The 21,064-nt window shown below is 44.3% G+C and overlaps 1 protein-coding gene across 3 annotated transcripts in view; it reads right to left on the bottom strand.

The window, feature by feature from the left end:
- The window catches only part of CDKAL1 (CDK5 regulatory subunit associated protein 1 like 1), a 1,042,481-nt gene extending 1,022,436 nt beyond the window's left edge, over positions 1-20,045 (bottom strand). For all 3 annotated transcript variants that reach the window (XM_068236967.1, XM_068236968.1, XM_068236969.1), the window contains exons 1-3: positions 19,960-20,045; positions 15,403-15,563; positions 9,654-9,766 (exon numbers count right to left, since the gene is read on the bottom strand). In XM_068236967.1, coding sequence (XP_068093068.1) covers positions 9,654-9,766; positions 15,403-15,560 — 271 coding nt within the window. In that variant the 5' untranslated portion in view covers positions 15,561-15,563; positions 19,960-20,045. The remainder of the gene's footprint in view (positions 1-9,653; positions 9,767-15,402; positions 15,564-19,959) is intronic.
- Between the last annotated feature and the right edge of the window lie 1,019 nt (positions 20,046-21,064).

Below are 21,064 nucleotides of genomic sequence, written 5' to 3'. Positions count from 1 at the left end.
GTTAATTAGAATAGATAGGTAATATAATCTTTTACCCACCCTGTTTTAAAAGAACAGGCAAATGTTTGTGATTCATGGGCGCTACCATCTTTGTCATGGGGGCAGCCATCTTTTTGGTTGAAAGGAGGTGACAAGGAGCAGGAGACACAGTTCCAACTGTCCAGTGTCCTGATTACCCCTCCCAGCTGCACACGCTAGGCTTCAAATGTCAAATTCAAAATGTAAAAAAACAACATCAGAAATCCCATCATGCTTTGCACAGCATCAGGGGAAAAATGCCCAGGCAGTTTTCTTCTGTGCAGCTAAAAATGAGGCTTGTATAAGAGAAACAAAGTTCTGATGCTGTGAAACTGTTAAAGAAACACCAAGCCTTTTCAGTGCTGCTGAGTCGATTTTTAGTCAGGAGGTTCACTTTAACCAGTTGCCGCCCACGTAACGCCGATGGGCGTGGCCGCGGCGGCAGCCCCAGGACCGCCTAACGCCGATTGGCGTAAAGTCCTGGGGCTCTGTTTTGCAGGAGATCAAGCGCAGGCTGCGCGTGCATCTCCTGCTTGGGGGGCGGAGCTCCGCCCCGCCTTCAGTCTCCGAGCGGCTATTGCCGCTCGGGAGACTGTTAGACGGCGTGATCGCCGTCTATTTACATTGTGCAGCGCTGCGATCAGCAGCAGCGCTGCACTGGGGACAGCCGTGGGACACGGCTGTCCCCCTGGGGGGGGACAAGAGAGCGATCGGCTCTCATAGGCAGAAGCCTATGACAGCCGATCTCAGCAATTGGCTGGCTGTGGGGAGGGGAGGGAGGGAAGGGATTTAAAGAATAAGTGTTTTTTAAAAAAACTAAAATAATATTTATTTAAAAAATAAACTAAACATGGGGGGAGCCATCAGACCCCACCAACAGAGAGCTCTGTTGGTGGGGAGAAAAGGGGGGAGGGGGAATAACTTGTGTGCTGTGTTGTGCGGCCCTGCAGCTTGGCCTTAAAGCTGCAGTGGCCAATTTCACTAAAAATGGCCTGGTCACTAGGGGTGGTTTAGCCCTGCAGTCCTCAAGAGGTTAATTTTCTCTGAAAAGTAGCAACATGGGGGTCTCAAAACAACTCTCAAATGACCTGAAGACAAATATAGTTCACCATCAAGTTAAATAATCATACTCAATGCCAAGCCGCTGCAGCTAAAGCGAACAAAATTTTGGGATGCATTAAAAGGGAAAGAAAAACTCGAGATGCTAGCATAATATTGCCCCTGTTTAACTCTCTAGTAAGGCCACATCTGGAATATGGAATTCAGTTCTGGGCACCACATTACAAAAAAAGATATTGCAGTTTTAGAGCAGGTGCAGAGACGAGCTACAAAATGGATACGTGGGATGGAAGGTCTTGCTTACCAAGAAAGGTGAGATAAACTGGGCTTATTTAGTCTAGAGAAAAGACGCCTTAGAGGAGATCTAATTAACATGTATAAATACATCAGAGGGCAATATAATAGCTTGGCGGATGAGCTTTTTGTCCCTAGGCCTTCTCAAAGGACTAGAGGACATGATCTGCGCATGGAGGAAAAACGTTTTAGCCATTTAGGAAAGGGTTCTTTACAGTAAGAGTGATTAAGATGTGGAATGCATTGCCACAAGAAGTCGTTATGGCAAACTCTATACCTGCATTTAAAGGGGGCTTAGATGCTTTCCTTGCGTTGAAAGACATCCATGGCTACAATTCAGGGCTGTGGAGTCGGTCCAAAAATCCACCGACTCCGACTCCTCAGTTTAGGATTCCACCGACTCCGACTCCACGACTCCGACTCCTCTAATTTGCATATTACAATTTTGTTGATTAAAAGTATGCAACATGAAATTCGTCTCTTAACTGCCAACGCTTAGGAATTTTACAAGACAACTGAAGTGAGAAGGATATGTAGACTACTATATTTATTCCCTTTAGACTAAAACTAGTCCTTGGTAAGAGTACTTGTAAAAGGTACAAACCGGGACAAAGAACATCTATCAGGCCCTAGGCAATGTAAGTGTGGGTACATGTAAGAATGATGTGCAGGTACTCTGCAGGGGAATGAGGAGATTGTAAACAGACAACACCTCTGTGTTCAATGTGCACAGCATTCTCAGTGGATTCCCTGCAGCTCTGTGGGGAGTGCATATGTAGAGTATAGTACTACTGTGTAACAAAGTAAACCTGAGACAGATGAAATTAAAGTTTTATACATACCTGGGGCTTCCTCCAGCCGCCTTCAGGATAATCAGTCCCTCGTTGTCCTCCTCCGCCACCTGGATCTTCTGCTATGAGTCCAGGTACTTGAGCCAGTCAGGCGTAGTGCGCATGCACACACTCCGCCGCCAGGAGCATACTACACCTGTGCAGCACTATTGCGCAGGTGCAGAATGTTCCTGGCTGTGGGAGCGGCATGCGGCCGGACAGCGCTGACTGGCTGAATTACCAGGACTCATATCAGAAGATCCGGGTGGTGAAGGACAGCGAGGGACTGATTAGCCTGAAGGGGGCTGGAGGAAGCCCCAGGTATGTATAAAACTTTACTTTTCATCCGTCTCAGGTACCCTTTAATTTGTAGTCACCAAACCAAATTTTAACAACATATCAAATTATTTGATTTCATCAGCAAAGGGAGTGCATACATTTGCATAAATCAGCATCAATGCAGAATTATTTCCATCTCGTTGACCATCTCTATTAGTGACACAGCTACACATCAGGCTTTATTATTACAGCATAGATGTTATTTAGTATATATAAGAGATTCCTGTGTACACATATATACAGTCACAATCAGATATGTATATCTGACCTTAAAAATACGGGGACTGCTTTATTGAAGCAGCACAAGTAACTAATTTTGATTGGTTTATTTCATTTTTGTGGACTAAGCACAGCTATTACTGTATATATACATTATTTTTAATGACTATTATCTGAGAAATAGAACATTTTATCATATTTTCTATTTTAATTACAGTTACAAATTCATTAGGAGTCGGAGTCGGTGCATTTTTTCCCGACTCCGACTCCAGGCACCCAAAATTGCCCGACTCCACGACTCCGACTTCACAGCCCTGCTACAATTACTAGGTTATGCCTAATGATGTTGATCCAGGGATTTTATCTGATTGCCATCTGGAGTCGGGAAGGAATTTTTTCCCTTTCAGGGCTAATTGGACCATGCCTTGTGGGGGTTTTTTTTCGCCTTCCTCTGGATCAACAGGGATATGTAAAGGAGCAGGCTGGAGTTGTACTTTGTACTGGTTGAACTCGATGGACGTATGTCTTTTTTCAATCAAAATAACTATGTAACTATGTAACTATCATGGTTTAGGGGAAGGATACAGAAAGCTGTCTCAGAGATTTCAGCTGTCTGTTTCCACAGTTAGGAACATATTGAGGAAATGGAAGACCACAGGCTCAGTTCAACTTAAGGCTCGAAGTGGCAGACCAAGAAAAATCTTGCATAAAAAGAAGCGACAAATGGTGAGAACAGTCAGAGTCAACCCACAGACCAGAACCAAAGACTTACAACATCATCTTGCCGCACTACACTTCATAGAGAATTTGTATGTGTGCATCAAACCAAGTAACATCTGACAAATCTGGGCAGCCTCCCCGTGGCGCTCCTGGATAGTGCTAATGTAGCATGAACTAAGTCCCGCAGGGCAACCGCTTTGCGGTATTGGTTTTAACCCTGCAAACTTTGGCAAGCGAAATCAAATGCATATTTGCATGAGCTATGTCTCATGAATAGCCAATTAGGCCAAATTTGCAAAGCCAGATTTGTCAGGTGTTATTTGGTTTGATGCACACAAATTCTCTATAAAGTGTACAGGGAGTGCAGATTAGGCAAGTTGTAATTTTGAGGAATAATTTTATTATTGAACAACAACCATGTTCTCAATGAACCCAAAAAAACTCATTAATATCAAAGCTGAATATTTTTGAAAGTAGTTTTTAGTTTTAGCTATTTTAGGGTGATATCTGTGTGTGCAGGTGACTATTACTGTGCAACTTAACAAAAAACAAATATATACCCATTTCAATTTATTTTTACCAGTGAAACCAACATAACATCTCAACATTCACAAATATACATTTCTGACATTCAAAAACAAATCAGCGACCAATATAGCCACCTTTCTTTGCAAGGACACTCAAAAGCCTGCCATCCATGGATTCTGTCAGTGTTTTGATCTGTTCACCATCAACATTGCGTGCAGCAGCAACCACAGCCTCCCAGACACTGTTCAGAGAGGTGTACTGTTTTCCCTCCTTGTAAATCTCACATTTTATGATGGACCACAGGTTCTCAATGGGGTTCAGATCAGGTGAACAAGGAGGCCATGTGATTAGTTTTTCTACCCTTTCTTGCCAGCCACACTTTGGAGTACTTGGACGCGTGTGATGGAGCATTGTCCTGCATGAAAATCATGTTTTTCTTGAAGGATGCAGACTTCTTCCTTTACTACTGCTTGAAGAAGGTGTCTTCCAGAAACTGGCAGTAGGACTGGGAGTTGAGCTTGACTCCATCCTCAACCCGAAAAGGCCCCACAAGCTCATCTTTGATGATACCAGCCCAAACCAGTAATCCACCTCCACCTTGCTGGCGTCTGAGTCGGACTGGAGCTCTCTGCCCTTTACCAATCCAGCCACGGGTCCATCCATCTGGCCCATCAAGACTCACTCATTTCATCAGTCCATAAAACCTTAGAAAAATCTGTCTTGAGATATTTCTTGGCCCAGTCTTGACGTTTCAGCTTGTGTGTCTTGTTCAGTGGTGGTTGTCTTTCAGCCTTTCTTACCTTGGCCATGTCTCTGAGTATTGCACACCTTGTGCTTTTGGGCACTCCAGTGATGTTGCAGCTCTAAAATATGGCCAAACTGGTGGCTAGTGGCATCTTGGCAGCTGCACGCTTGACTTTTCTCAGTTCATATGCAGTTATTTTGCGCCTTGGTTTTTCCACACGCTTCTTGCGACCCTGTTGACTATTTTGAATGAAACGCTTGATTGTTCGATGATCACGCTTCAGAAGCTTTGCAATTTTAAGAGTGCTGCATCCATCTGCAAGATATCTCACTATTTGACTTTTCTGAGCCTGTCAAGTCCTTCTTTTGACCCAAAGGAAGTTGTCTAATAATTATGCTCACCTGATATAGGGTGTTGATGTCATTAGACCACACCCCTTCTCATTACAGAGATGCACATCACCTAATATGCTTAATTGGTAGTAGGCTTTCAAGCCTATACAGCTTGGAGTAAGACAACATGCATAAAGATGATGATGTGGTCAAAAAAACACTCTTTGCCTAATAATTCTGCCCTCCCTGTAGAGTTTCATTTCTATCCCCCTTTGGAGGCGGGTGGTGGATGGCTTGCACCTCCCAGCCTCCCCCTCCGGAATGCCGCTGTGGTTTCCAGGCAGTGAAAGCACTTGGGGCCCCGCGGCACCCCGGTTGTATGGGGGCATTGGGAAGCCTCCCCGTGGCGCTCCTGGATAGTGCTAATGTAACATGAACTAATTCCCACAGGGCAACCGCTTTGCGGTATTGGTTTTAACCCTGCAAACTTTGGCAAGCGAAAGCAAATGCATATTTGAATAGCCAATTAGGCCAAATTTGCAAAGCCAGATTTGTCAGGCGTTACTTGGTTTGATGCACACATAAATTCTCTATAAAGTGTAGTATCATCTTGCTGCAGATGGAGTCACTGTGCATCATTCAACCATTCGGCACACTTTATACAAGGAGATGCTGTATGCGAGAGTGATGCAGAAGAAGCCTTTTCTCTGCCCACAGCACAAACAGAGCCACTTGAGGTATGCTGAAGTACATTTGAACAAGCCAGCTTCATTTTGGAATAAGGTGCTGTGGACTGATGAACTAAAACGGAGTTATTTGGGCATAACAAGGGGTGTTATGCAGAGGAAAACCACCACAGCATTCCAAGAAAAACACCTGCTACCTACAGTAAATTATGGTGGTGGTTCTATCATGCTGTGGGCTGTGTGGCCAGTGCAGGAACTGGGAATCTTGCCAAAGTTGAGGAATGCATGGATGCCACTCAGTATCAGCAGATTCTGGAGACCAATGTCCAGGAATCAGTGACAAAGCTAAAGCTATGCCGGGGCTGGTTCTTTCAACAAAACAACCCTAAACACTGCTCAAAATCCACTAAGGCATTCATGCAGAGGAACAAGTACAATGTTCTGGAATGGTGATCTCAGTCCCCAGGCCTGAATATAATTGAAAATCTGTGGTGTGAGTTAAAGAGAGCTGTCCATGCTCAGGAGCCATCAAACCTGAATGAATTAGAGATGTTTTGGAAAGAGGAATGGTCCAAAATATCCTTCAACCAGAATTCAGACTTTCATTGGAACCTACAGGAAAGTGTTTAGTGGCTCTGCAAAAGGAGGATCTATTAAATATTGATTTTATTTCTTTTTTGTGGTGCCCATATTTATGCGCCTACCTAATTTTGTTTACACACTGCACGCATTTCCAGCCGCGTTTTGGAAACACGTGCAGGTGGCCGACACGCACGACATCAGACAGTGCATAGAGTGCACTGTCTGATGTTCACACTGCATGCGTTCCGGACCTGTGCGGTCTGGGAACGCATGCTGCACGCATTTTTTGCCAAAACGCGTGGCTGTCCCATTCACTTTTTAGTGATGGGATCAGCCACGCAACGCATACAAACGCGGATGGCGTGCGTTCGTACGCGTTGCGTTCCGCGTGCGTGCCCATCCGCGTTTGTAATGTGAACGGGGCCTTAAACAATTATTGCGCACTTTCTGTAAATCCAATAAACTTAATTTCACTTCTCAAATATCAGTGTGTGTGTCTCCTATATGATATATTTAACTGACATGTTTTATCATAACAACCAACGATTTATACAGGAAAATCATGACAATTAAGGTTGCCCAAACTTTTGCAGCCCACTGTATAAGTGCTTCAGAAAATACGACGGTCTCTGACCCAAGTTGGGACAGAGAGCTCAGAGAAGCTCTTTTGCATAGATAACAAGTGAAGTTTCTTAACTCTTCCTGTACTGGAAACAATATCAGACCCTGTTCTTTGCTACTAATGCTCTATTTCTTAGCTGTACTACACATACAATTCATTATATCGCAAGTTTAATTTCACTTCAGATTCTCTTTAAAGTCTCACTGCTTTGTTGGCGCAACTCCTGGATTGCTCCATCAACACCATCCTGTCCGCTGTCTTCCACAATAGCCAGTACCACGCCGCATTAGTCGCATGTAACACCATAACAAGTTGATTTCAACAAGACTGTCATTTTGATTTTGTAATTCATATGTAGGTCTTTGAAGTGAGCCAGAGGTGAAAATAAAGTGATGAGAAACAATTGCATCTATCCTCCTTTAAAATGCTTAAAAAGTAGATTTATTGTTTTAGTGTGTCTGCTCAATAATAGCCTTTCAAGTGTCTTAAAAAAAGGCCAATAGTTCATATTTTTGCTTTATCTATCCCATGCATTCAGAAGCTGTTCTCTTTCTGGAAAGTTTTAGAGCTGTAATTCCGTTTCAGTTAGGCTTGCTAAAGTTAGTCCTGACTGGAGAGAAACTGTCACTTGCATACTTGTATGTTAACTCTTTCAGGCAGAAAAAGAAAAAAAAAAAAAAAGGAACACAGCCTAGCTATTTGTAGGCTTGGCATTGTACCTACACATTTATCTCATGTCACCTGGGTTACCCTTTAAAGAGAACCAGAGAGGAAGAGCATAACAGATTTATACATACCTGGGGCTTCCTCCAGCCCCATCAGCCTGGATCGCTCACACGCCGCCTTTCTCCGCTGCCTCTATCCGCCGGTACCGGGTCCCGTTATTTCGGCCAGTTGACACAAGCGCAGTGTGCTCCCTCCATACTGCACAGGCGCATGCGTCCAACTGGCCCCTGTGCATGCGTCCAACTGGCCGCGTCCGGCGGAAGTGACAGGACCCGTTACCTGCGATAGAGGCAGGGGAGCATAGCGACGTGGAAGCGATCCAGGCTGATGCGGCCGGACGCCGCCGCCGGTATGTATAAAAAAAAATTCATTTTTCACGTGCCTTCCTTTAAAAACGATGATGCTACATCTGTCACCAAGCAGTCGGTATCCTGTTTGCCCCTGTGGTCATTTCAGGTCTCTACCTTTCTTTTTATCCCCAGCAGCCTGAGATCCCTTCTTCAATTTGGCCCTAGGGCAATCTGAACTGTATTACTCTCTTAAAAACGTACCCGAGGCCAAGCTCGGGTACAAAATTAGATACTTACCTAAAGAGAGGTAAGCCTCAGGATCCTATTGTGGCTTCCCTGTTAATTCTAATATCCCCTGTGGCTTACCACGGACCCCCCGACCGAGACCTTGTGCTATGTTGCATGCAGAATAGCGAGTTACCATACCTCTCTGACACCCCTGGTTAACATTGTACCCTACTTATGTTGTTGCTTTATAAATACAATAATAGATGGCATTTTAGTAATAAGCACTGCACATAGCAGTATGTTGTGCTGTTTGGAGAAAACGACAAGCAAGCTGACACCCTCCTGCAGGAACTTTAAATCTGTATATATGCTTTTCAGATTAAGGCTTTAATTAACAACAATTATATAGTTGAATTGATCTAAGATCATATTTTGATTTAGAGCTTGGTATCACTTTTCAAAGCATACCAAGCCTTTTACATGAATATCATCTTCCTGTTTTTCAAGGCATCCTCATGCCCAGAATCCCAGCACCTTCTTTGTTAAAGAGACACTGAAGCGAAAAAAAATGATGATATTATGATTTGTATGTGTAGCACAGCTAAGAAATAAAACATTAAGATCAGATACATCAGTGTAATTGTTTCCAGTACAGGAAGAGTTGAGAAACTCCAGTTATCTCTATGCAAACAAGCCATTAAGCTCTCCGACTAAGTTAGTCATGGAGAGGGCTGTTATCTGACTTATTATCTCAACCGTTCCTGGACTATTTACTATTCCTCTGCTAGAGGAGAGGTCATTACTTCACAGACTGCTCTGAAAGACTCATTTTGAATGCTGAGTGTTGTGTAATGTGCACATATTATAGAATGATGCAATGTTAGAAAAAACACTATATACCTGAAAATAAAAGTATGAGAATATTTTCTTTGCTGCTAATCTTCTAGTAATTATTCATAGTACACAACCAATTCACTATATCATATTTTTTTTTTTCGCTTCAGTGTCTCTTTAAGTGTAGAACTCCTATTCACTATACGTACCCGATCAGTCTCGGCTATTTCTGCTGAAACCAGAGTGGAAAGCAGATAGTGCGCCTGCGCACAGCAGCAAATATTATTGTTTTGGTTCTTTTCATGGGTGCCAGCGGTAGATTGGGCTGGCTGAGGAAGACTTGGGAGGCCCCATTAGGATACAGGGGCTTCCCCACCCGGAAGTATCTGTTTCTTTAGGTTTTTTAGTTTACTAAGTTTACAAAGATTCTCTTTAACTGCTTGACATGATGGATCAAGCAGTACTTACAAATTGGAATTACTTCACATCAGTACCTAGATTCAGGCCTGCACTCAAGAGATGAATTTGACAGTGGCTTAGTAAGAGAACACTAAAAAAAAAATTACACCCCAAGTATCAAGAACTAAGTATTCCTTCATACCTGTTATATTGTAACCATATGCAGCTAACTGGCCCGCCATGTATTCTCCATCAGAGCTGTTATGTGAACAGCCCCATGTGCGTATCCATATCTTCTGAGTGCCCGGTATGATGCTGTGCAATGATAGAAAACACAATGTTACAAATGAATTAGAAATATCACTGTACAGTACTACAATTTTATAGTGAGCCAGGTAAAACCTCAATGTAAACTTGCTTTTTTTTTTAAACTAGCCCATTAATGTCATGCATATGTTACGACCAGAACCCAAAGTCTGGCCACTTCGGGTTCTGGCCAGGCAAAACTAAACGTGGCCTCCTCACTGTGACCAATGTGCAAAATGAATTAAGATTTCTGAATTCCTGGCGGCATTAGATTTAAGAAATTAAGCCGACTCCTCCCCCTGCCCGACGCCTTTAGCTCTGGACAGCCGGGTCACACATCCCCCAGAGTCTTTCGTAGCGGCAGGGAATCCTGCCGTTCGTTCCTGCAGAGTGGGTGCTGGCAGAAGCAATGTCTGCAGCATTCAGCTTACTCTGGGGGCAACGCGTGACCCCAGCTGCCAGAGCTGAATAGGCAGAGCCAGAGCCGAGGAGCAGACTTCATTTGTCACATTATTGCACCCGGGAATCCCGAAATCTTAATTCATTTTGCACATTGGCCGCAGCGAGACGGCCACTTCTAGTTTTGCCCGGCCAGAACCGAAGTGGCCAGACTTCGGGTTCTGGCTGTAACACATACACCAAAAATGTGAAGAATAAACCACAAGCAGTCTAGCATGTATGTATGTATGTATGTATGTATGTATGTATGTATGTATGTATGTATGTATGTATGTATGTATGTCTTATTTTTTCTTTCTAGAATTTGTGGCTCAGACTGCAGTGTCTTCCTTGTGCCTGCCAGCTATGATCAAAGATGTCCTCCATTCATAGCCAGAATTTCGGTGGCCACGCACGTGGCCAAAAATATAATTCTGCCCCTTGACATTTCAGCAGATATCACATACACATCTGCTACTATGAATGCGTATGCAATACTCCGTGGAATATAAAACCACTCATACAATCCTAGGGCACACTACATTTTTCAGTGCATCCAAATTCATGAATGATCAACTGTGAAAGTGTTTGAACAAATAAGGGGCAAAGGAAAGATTTCAGGCATGTTTGATCAAAATGACAAAATACCTTTAGTAGTTCCACACCTTTACCATATCTGTGGCTACACTTTGACTGGAAGCCACATTTGTTTATATTATGTGACCACAAGCTGCAAATGAAAGTAATTTAGCTGAAAGCTATGAAAGGAGGCTTAACATAACCTACAACTGTGCAGGCTATAGGATGAGAGTGAAGGATGCTGGATGCAGTCAGAGCCCCAGTTCTCAAACACACTATACATGCCGATAAAGATACTAGTAATGGTATGTAATCGATATCCCACTACTGCAAAAACCTTCATAAAATATTTTTACTCAGACTGTAATGTAACAGGAGGTGTGGTTTAGGGTCAATAAATGAGCCTAAAGCTGCTCTGGAGGAGGTCCTTTCGTAGGAAAGCAATGACTTCTTAGATACGAAGATGATGAAGGAAGGCTTAAAGTGAACCAGAGATGAAGCGCCCTCATGTATATTACCATATATATCAGTGGTTCCCACACCTGATCTGCTGCATGCTTGTTCAGGGTCTATGGCTAAAAGTATTACAGACAGAGCATCAGCAGGATAGCCATGCAACTGGTATTGCTTAAAGTGAACCTGAGACGAAGCACCCTCATGTATTTTATCATATATATCAGTGGGAACATTAGAGAAAACACTTACCCTGCCCTGTTTCATTCTTCACTGCTTAGCCCGATTCTTATCAGCCCTGATAAAATCCCCGACTGAGCATTCAGTCTGGCTTTGCTATGACTCAGCTATAATGATTCCTGAGCAAAGCCAGACTGAATGCTCCGTCGGGGATTTTATCAGGGCTGATAAGAAGCAAGCTGAGCAGAGAAAGATGAAGCAGAGAGCAGGGTAGGTATTTTCTCGAATGTTCCCACTAATATATATGATAAAATACATGAGGGTGCTTCGTCTCTGGTTCACTTTAAAGCAAACCCAAAACAAACCTTGGGTGAAAAGTTACTTACCCAAGGAGAGGGAAGCCTATGGATCTTCCTACACTGTCCTCCAGACCTCCGCCACTACCCGAGATGCTCCAGAACATCAAGGCCGCACACTTCTTCAAGCAAAAGCAGAGTCACACCTGCACAGCAGTAAAGTGGCTCCCGCTTACTGTGCAGGCACAGTTATACTCACACAGGCTCTAAAAAACGGGGACCAGGGGACAGTGTAGGAAGCCTCTATAAGATCCAGAGGCTTCTCTCTTCTTAGGAAAGTACGTGTTTTGCACCTGAGGTTTGCCTCAGGTACACTTTCAGGTTGCCATACAGTTATAGATTCCCACCCGATCCATCCCTCTGTTCAGAATCTGGTCAGAGAGAGACTGATTCCCAAAACATATAGTACATCAATATTTAATAGATTTCAGAAGGAAATCAATCTGCAGTGTTCAGGAGCGTTGCTAGCCCCAAATCTATTCTGGGGTGCCCCGGATGTCCCATAGGCAGCAGGCAGCAGTACTCACCTCCGGCCACTTGGAGGTGAGTACTGCCGCCCGCTAAAGAGGATGTCTCCAGAGAGCAGATGGAGGAGGTGAATAGCTCCCCTTGCTGTGCTATTCTGCTGGGCAGGGTTGTGGAGTCGGAGTCGTGGAGTCGGGCAATTTTGGGTGCCTGGATTCGGAGTCGGGAAAAAATGCACCGACTCAGACTCAGACTCCTAATGAATTTGTAACTGTAATTAAAATAGAAAATATGATAAAATGTTCTCAGATAATAGTCATTAAAAATAATGTATATATACAGTATATATACAGTAATAGCTGTGCTTAGTCCACAAAAATGAAATAAACCAATCAAAATTAGTTACTTGTGCTGCTTCAATAAAGCAGTCCCCGTATTTTTAAGGTCAGATATACATATCTGATTGTGACTGTATATATGATGTGTACACAGGAATCTCTTATATATACTAAATAACATCTATGCTGTAAGAATAAAGCCTGATGTGTAGCCGTGCCACTAATAGAGATGGTCAATGAGATGGAAATAATTCTGCATTGATGCTGGTTTATGCAAATGTACGCACTCTCTTTGCTCATGAAATCAAATCATTTGATATGTTGTTAAAATTTGGTTTGATGACCACGAATTAAAGGGTACCTGAGACGGATGAAAAGAAAAGTTTTATACATACCTGGGGCTTCCTCCAGCCCCCTTCAGGCCAATCAGTCCCTTGCTGTCCTCCACCACCCGGATCTTCTGCTATGAGTCCTGGTAATTCAGCCAGTCAGCGCTGTCCGGCCGCATGCCGCTCCCACAGCCAGGAACATTCTGCACCTGCGCAATAGTGCTGCACAGGTGTAGTATGCTCCTGGCGGCGGAGTGTGTGCATGCGCACTACGCCCGACTGGCTCAAGTACCTGGACTCATAGCAGAAGATCCAGGTGGTGGAGGAGGACAACGAGGGACTGATTATCCTGAAGGCGGCTGGAGGAAGCCCCAGGTATGTATAAAACTTTAATTTCATCTGTCTCAGGTTTACTTTGTTACACAGTAGTACTATACTCTACATATGCACTCCCCACAGAGCTGCAGGGAATCCACTGAGAATGCTGTGCACATTGAACACAGAGGTGTGGTCTGTCACCCATAAACCTTGTTCAGATTGTGCATGAAGAATGTGTAATAGAGGAAGAATCTCCTCATTCCCCTGCAGAGTACCTGCACATCACTCTTACATGTACCCACAGTTACATTGCCTAGGGCCTGATAGATATTCTTTGTTCCAGTCTGTACCTTTTACAAGTACTCTTACCAAGGACTAGTTTTAGTCTAAAGGGAATATATATAGTAATCTACATATCCTTCTCACTTCAGCTGTCTTGTAAAATTCCTAAGCATTGGCAGTTAAGAGACGAATTTCATGTTACATACTTTTAATCAACAAAATTGTAATATGCAAATTAGAGGAGTCGGAGTCGGTGAAATCCTAAACTGAGGAGTCGTAGTCGGTGGATTTTTGGACCGACTCCACAGCCCTGCTGCTGGGGGCGGGGGGTGTCAGGGGAAAAAAACAGTGAGAACACACAATGATGCAAGCTCCCTATAGAGGCTCCAGGCAGCATAGCTTCCAGCAGGTCACCACAACACCAAGCATGCTTCATACAGGCACCACAGCAACCAGCAGGGACACTGAGCAGGGGCGCTGGGTATGTTTTTAAGCATACCAACGTCTATATGAAGAGGAGTATTCACTCACCGGGCCCTCTCTTAATCCCTTTGTGTCCTGGTATGCCCGCTCTCAATTCTATTGAGACCACGTCTCATAAAGAAAGTCGCGCTTTGACACGGAAAAAGAAGTCTGCGGGTCCTTACAGCGCATGCGCAGACTGTCTCCTCTAATTTCTTCCTCCTCCCCTCTGCCGCACATCATAGTTCCGTGCACGGAACTATGATGCGCACACAAAACCACACCCACATTCTGGTGCATGGCCACACCCATTTTTGGGCTGGAGTGCCCAAAGTGCCCCGGATCTCTTACGATCTTAGCAACGTCCCTGGCAGTGTTACACTGTTTAATACAATGCAACACTGTGGCTCAACGAACATCCACTGCTCCTGACCTGCTCCCAATCGACTGAAATGTTCTGCCCTCTCCGATCGATAGTTTCAATTGATTTTTACATCAACAGCAAAACAAAGCGATTATCATTCATATTGACTAATCCATCCTGGTGGATAATTGGTGTTAATCATTTGTATTGAAAAATGACAAAGAATCACTCCATTAAAGTGAGAATTCTGCACTTCCGTATTATCATTTTTGCACTTCTGCTAACAAGCTGTTTGGCAGACCTTAAATAACATTGGGCAGCAGCTGAACACACACTAAATAGGAAAACAATCGTCAGCTGAAGCGGTCTTTGGCTCCACCTCTGGCCACGTACTGCTGGGGGTGGGCCACAACTATTCGTATTGGTTGGAAAATCTGTCTACCCTATACTTTTGTGGGTACATTTATATACCGAAAAAAAAAGGAAACTTTCGAGAGCCGAAATAGTATAGTACTGTTAATAAGCAGGGTTGGTATAGTAGCAAATGAACTACTCACAAGAATAGGCTTCCTTCAAAGCAGCCACTTGTGTGTGCAGATGGGGAAATTATCTTGTCCTCACTCAGGCTAAAAAGTCTCTCTCCATAAATGAAGGAAAAGGGCAAGCGAACACCTGACACCTGGCACCTGGGGATGGGGGGAGGGGGGGGGGGGTCTCTGCATGGGATGTGGGGGTTGATTCTTTGATTCTGCCCAATTATGTTCAGGGGAGAACACTGATTACATGACATCCCAATAAGCAGGAGCTACTTTAAGAATTTCCAGTTGTAGGCATAGTGCACACCCCACCACCTGTCCTGTTGACAGGTCTAGGAATGTATGTGAATTACAGGCCTCCATAGGAGAGAGTAGCAGCAAGAGTGCAATTTGCAGCTGAAAATGTATCAGATTGAAACATATACTGTAATATTGCACATTCTGAAGTGTAACCATTATTGTGGGACTAATAAGTGTTTAATTTCCTCCTTACACTATCTTATCTAATAGCACTTTGTTACTGAACTTGAATTTACATAGCTGACCTGTCACTTGGAGGTTCTTCTTCGGTTGTGTTTTGATTTCTTTTCCGAGCTCTGGGAACAATGTTTTGCCTTGCAGACTGACGATCATGTGGTTTAGGATCTGCAGCTGAAACAATGTCTTCAATGTCATCAAGTAATGATTCACAAGAGGCAGGCATTTTCTGCAAAAGGAACACAAGACTGGATTGTAAGAAAATAGTTTTAGCATTGTTGTCGTATAAAATGCACTTCACTTACAACAATCTTGTGGGGCAACTTCAAACCCGATCTATTGTAAAGAGGTGAAAAATGTAAAGGAAAACAGTATAGACCAGCCTTTTTCAACCTTTTTACAGTGGAGGAACCCTGCAAATAATTTCTGGATCTCAGGGAACCCCTGCAAATTATTTTTGGATCTCAGGGTCAGGGAACCCCTGCTTTTATTTTGCCAGGGGCATGGTGCTTAAAAGTAGGTGTGGCTGACTATTTCACTGCCCCCTATAACAGTCAGGGCTGTGGAGTTGGAGTAATTTTGGGTACTTGGAGTCGAGTCAGTGATCTTATAAACTGAGGAGTCGGAGTCAGATGATTTTTGTACAAAATCCACAGCCCTGGTAAGTATTAGACTTAAGAGTCAGAGTCGAGGAGTCGGAGCCATTTTTGGTACCTGGATTCGGAGTTGGTGGTTTCATAAACTGAGGAGTTGTGGTCGGAAGGTTTTTGTACCTACTCCACAGTCCTGATTACAGTGCCCCTCGTTATACAGTCTGCTTATGCAGTTGGCTGATGGTGTAATGGTTAAGGGCTCTGCCTCTGACACAGGAGACCAGGGTTCGAATCTCGGCTCTGCCTGTTCAGTAAGCCAGCACTAATTCAGTAGGAGACCTTTGGCAAGTCTCCCTTACACTGCTACTGCCAATAGAGCGCACCCTAGTGGCTGCTGCTCTGCTCTGGCGCTTTGAGTCCGCAAGGAGAAAAGCGCAATATAAATGTTATTTGTCTTGTCTTGTCTTATCCTAGCTCTTTTTATTAGAGTGCTCATTAGAATTCTGACCTCAAATTTAGTGCTTTTTACTGTCCCCCCTATTATAATGTGCTCTATTATACTTCCCCCATGATGGGGGAAAGTACTCAAGCAACCCTGGGGTTCCTGGTTGAGAAAGCCTGGTATAGACAGACCAGAGCCATGATCACAGACAAATATTTTAAAGAATAACTCCAGCCACTGCCTTATGAAGGCATGAATGGAGTTGTGTGGACCCTAGTATATTTTAGCCACAAGTCCGTATGGAATTGCACACCACCATGGAGATGCTGGATCAAAGTCACATGTAAAAGAATCCAGGTGATCCGCACACTCAATATGAACCAAGTTTAATGTTTTAATTCAAGTTAAGTGACACATTCCATTCCATATACCATTTGGTATATGGAATGGAATGTGTCACTTAACTTGAATCAAAACATTGAACTTGGTTCATATTGCGTGTGCGGATCACCTAGTATATTTTAGGGGACCCACCAGGAATCCCCATGGACAAATGGCCACCTCCTGCTTGTGGTAAATTCCCTATATTTGGTCACGCCCACTAATTTGTAAGAAATAGGGGACCCAGGACGAAACCCTAACACTAAAATTGCATACCAGGCCCCTCTCACCCACAGCCTTCGGGCACCAGCGCTGCTTCGGCCTCTGCTGGCTAAACTACTAAACCTATTTGGTTGGTGGTGTGGATAGTGATTTCTGATGGATCCCCCTATTTCTTACAAATGGAAGCAGCTGCTTGTGGGGATTCCCATCGGGTCCCTAAAGTGGAAGTAGCTGGATAGTGTAACGGTTAAAGTAAATGTAAAGTGACTAAAACGGGGGAAAAAAAAAAAGTTCTCTTGTTCTCCTCATTCCAGTGCCGTCACCCCCATTTAAACTGCTGCCTCCAGAGACTTCGGAAGCACTCATGTCCCCGAGTGCTTCCGAAGATGAGTGGCACCGTACTGCGCACAAGCAAGTGTGTGTGCACGCAACCACATGCACAGTATGGAAAGAGGAAGGGTCCAGTATGGAACACTCTGCATGCAAACTGTCCTGGAAGCTAAAAACCTCCATTAATGTTATTTTGGTGCATCTGTTTTGAATGCAAATGTGTATAGTACCTGTCATTAGGCTCTGCACACCTATGCTGGTAGTTATTCAGATGCAGCCTGTTTTGGGAAGTGCTGCCACTTTTACCTGCTGTCTAAAAAAATGCAAGTTTACCTTATGGCTAGCTAGCTGTCCCATTTGATATTTTACGTTTGCATTCCATTTTTCTTCAAAGGTTAGGGCTCTAGTGCATAGCTGTAGCATCTGTTTTGAATACAAGGTGTGTATGTTGCCTCTAGGCGGAGCAGTGCTTTTCAGCGCTGCTAGATTTGGGCGCAGCCGGCGCCTCCATAGACTACAATAGGAATCATTCCTATTGCAGCGCTCAGTGAGTAGCGTCTGCTCCTTTAGAAGACGGAGCCGAGGTTGCTTAAAAAACAATAATTCGGCCTCCAGCAATCGCTGGAAGCCGAATTATTTCATTCCCCCACTATCCATGTCGGCCTGGAGGGGGAATAGTAATTAAAACGGCCCGGACTTGTGCAGAAACAGGATCAGCCATATACCGCTGTATCCTGCGCCCAAGTCTACCGGCGCCGATTTCAAATGTACTCGCCTCTAGGGGCTCTTCACACCTAGGTTGGTAGTCACTCTGATGCAGCCTGGTCTTAAAGTGAACCTAAAGTCACGCGAAAAAAATGAGATTAACTCACCTGGGGCTTCCCTCAGCCCCCTGCAGACGATCGATGCCCTCGCAGCTCCGCTCCGATGTCCCAGGACCCGCCGGCGAGCACTTCCGGTTTGGCCGTCACCGGCCGACAGGCATGGGAACGCGAGTGATTGTTCGCGTTCCCAGCCTGTATATCGCCCCCTATGCTGCTATTGCGGCCAGGAGGCCGCAATAGCAGCATAGGGGGCGATATACAGGCTGGGAACGCGAACAATCACTCGCGTTCCCATGCCTGTCGGCCGGTGACGGCCAAACCGGAAGTGCTCGCCGGCGGGTCCTGGGACATCGGAGCGGAGCTGCGAGGGCACCGATCGTCTGCAGGGGGCTGAGGGAAGCCCCAGGTGAGTTAATCTCATTTTTTTCGGGTGACTTTAGGTTCACTTTAAAGCAGATAAACCTAGCAATTCTTCTTTGCTCTAAAACATTATTTACTGCATATTATATACTACCTGCATTTTTTTTTTTTTTTTTTTTTTACGAGAACAACATTCAAAGGGTTAAACACAGGACAGAAAAGCTCAATGCCTGGAAAGCTGGACGCATCTGAACTAGAGATAATGTTATCTCGTGTTTAATTGTATCAAGTGAGGGATGTAAAGAAACACTTCCCTGACACTGTAGACTCTCCTGAACAAAAAAGTCAGAAAGCATTTCTGCGTATATTTTAAGATGAAAAAAAAAAAAGTTATGAATTAAATGCAAAGTCAGCTCTCAGAGCAAAAAATTGTACTTTGGAAACTTGTAATTTCTAAATAATAATACTTATGCACAAAAGCAAATATGATAACCGTATGGCATATAAAAAGTAGGAAAACATGTTTTTATTGAATATTATGTCAGGGTTTTATACCGCTTTAATAAGCAATATCAATGTTACTTGTCTTTTCTAAAATAGACTAGCAGGGTTGTCTGCAAGTAATAGAGGAACGAAACTAGTGGAATTTGAAGCCACATGTGTTTGTGTATGCGTCCCTCTTCCAGCCAACAAAATTCCTCTACAAGACTATAGCATTATTACAGCAGATGCATGTCTTGCAGAGTAAGAGGCCAGTCCTGCTCGGGCTGACAGATGTGCACATGTGTGATAACATATGCCAGGATTTTCTAAAAAGATACTAAACAGGCATTCAGCAAAACAAGAATCAGTCTTACTGCTTCCTAGTAGTTTGGGTCACCCTGAGCTGCTTGGTTACTCTGCTTCATATAGCAAAGGGCAAACTTCTATTTTAAAAAGTACACCCACAAGGCATATAAAAAAAAAAACTAAATAGTTCCATAGGCTGAAAATGCCCATAAGTAGCCTGAACTGGTGCAGCACGCTTATGTTTCAGGAGTAGTAAGATTCACAATAAATAGGCTATTGCTCTTCACTCACTTCCCTTAGGACAGCTCACCTGTACACTAATCAGGGTTAAAATTGCCAACTGAAGCAACCAGGAAAGATCAGTTCAGGTGACAGTTAACTTATATACATCTTGACTCTTTAGTAATCCAAGGAGAACAAGCTTACTCTATGGCAACGCAGCAGCATTGCAGATTTGGTCCAGTGTAGTTCCATATCGTTGTCCTTAATTTTGTGAAATATGCTGAAAAGAAAGCTGGTGACTAACTCAATTGCGTTTAAAGCAGAATTAAAAACTTTATAACTCCAATCAAATGCCCCACTAATTATGTCAACATTTAATGAGTATATATCAAAATAGGTGCATAAATACAACTTGTGCGCTATATTATTTGTGCTTTACAAGTGAGCCAAAGTTTCACTCACCTGCTTCCACTGAGAACGCTAGTTCCTACCGAGCTGTTGCTGCATGGGTGAAAGCAGGATCCTAGTGTGGGCTAAAGGACCCTAGTGACGTCCTTACCCACCTGACCGCTTCGCACGTTGCCACGTGACAGCTGCGCTGCCGGAAGGAATCGCTAGCCAGCCACAGAAGAAGATTAGAAGCCGGGGATCGCCGCTGGTACTAGTATGTGCTGGATCGAGAAGTGGCGTGTAGGGTTTTATTTCACGCTGGGTAAGTCATTTACCCAGCAATCTGCTGCCGATCTCTGCACTGGGAAAAGGAAGGGCGAAAGGAGACCCACAGGGAAAGCAATGGAAAGGGGATCACTAGGCCACCAGGTAGAGCATTGATAATCAGAATTTATTTCGCTAAGTACAATGGGGGGTTGTACCCGGAATTGGTTTTGGCACTTCAGGGTCGGTGGTGCTGGTACAGAAAAATACAGTAACATATACAGTCGTAAAGAAAAACAACAGTAGCGTACAGTAGCATAGGTCCGTAAAATAGAGACAATCAGGGAGAACACTGAAAGGGGAACCCTCAAGGAGAACTTTGGTAGGATGAACGTTTAGACCAGGGGTCTCAAACTCGCGGCCTGCGGGCCATTTGCGGCCCTCGATACAATATTTTGTGACCCGCGCCGGCAAAAGCTTCCTTATAGTTCGCTTCAGTGCTCCCAAGTAATCTGCCGCATCCCCGCCGCTAGACGAGGGCTGCAGAGCCCCCAAATCGCCCGGGGGGCAATCCGCCGGCAATTCCTGGAAGAGGCAGAGCTTTCAGCTTCAGCTCTGCCCCTCCTGACGTCAATCGCCGCACGGATCGCTGCTTCTCCCCGCCCCTCTCTATGAAGGAAGAGTGAGAGGGGCGGGCAGAGGTGGCGATGCGCCGCGATTGACGTCAGGAGGGGCAGAGCTGAAGCTGAAAGCTCTGCCCCTTCCAGGAAATTCCGGCGGATTGCCCCTTGGGCGATTTGGGGGCTCTTCAGCCCTCGTTTTGCAGCGGGGACACGGCAAATTACTTGTAATGGGAGTACTGAAGCGAACTATAAGGTAAAATAGGCAAAGTAGTTCGCTTCAGTGTGAATTT

Source organism: Hyperolius riggenbachi, chromosome 5, assembly GCF_040937935.1.
Source record: "Hyperolius riggenbachi isolate aHypRig1 chromosome 5, aHypRig1.pri, whole genome shotgun sequence".
Lineage (NCBI taxonomy): Eukaryota > Metazoa > Chordata > Amphibia > Anura > Hyperoliidae > Hyperolius > Hyperolius riggenbachi.
Note: the sequence above shows the minus strand (reverse complement) of the source record. Positions and strands in the feature narration are given on the sequence as shown.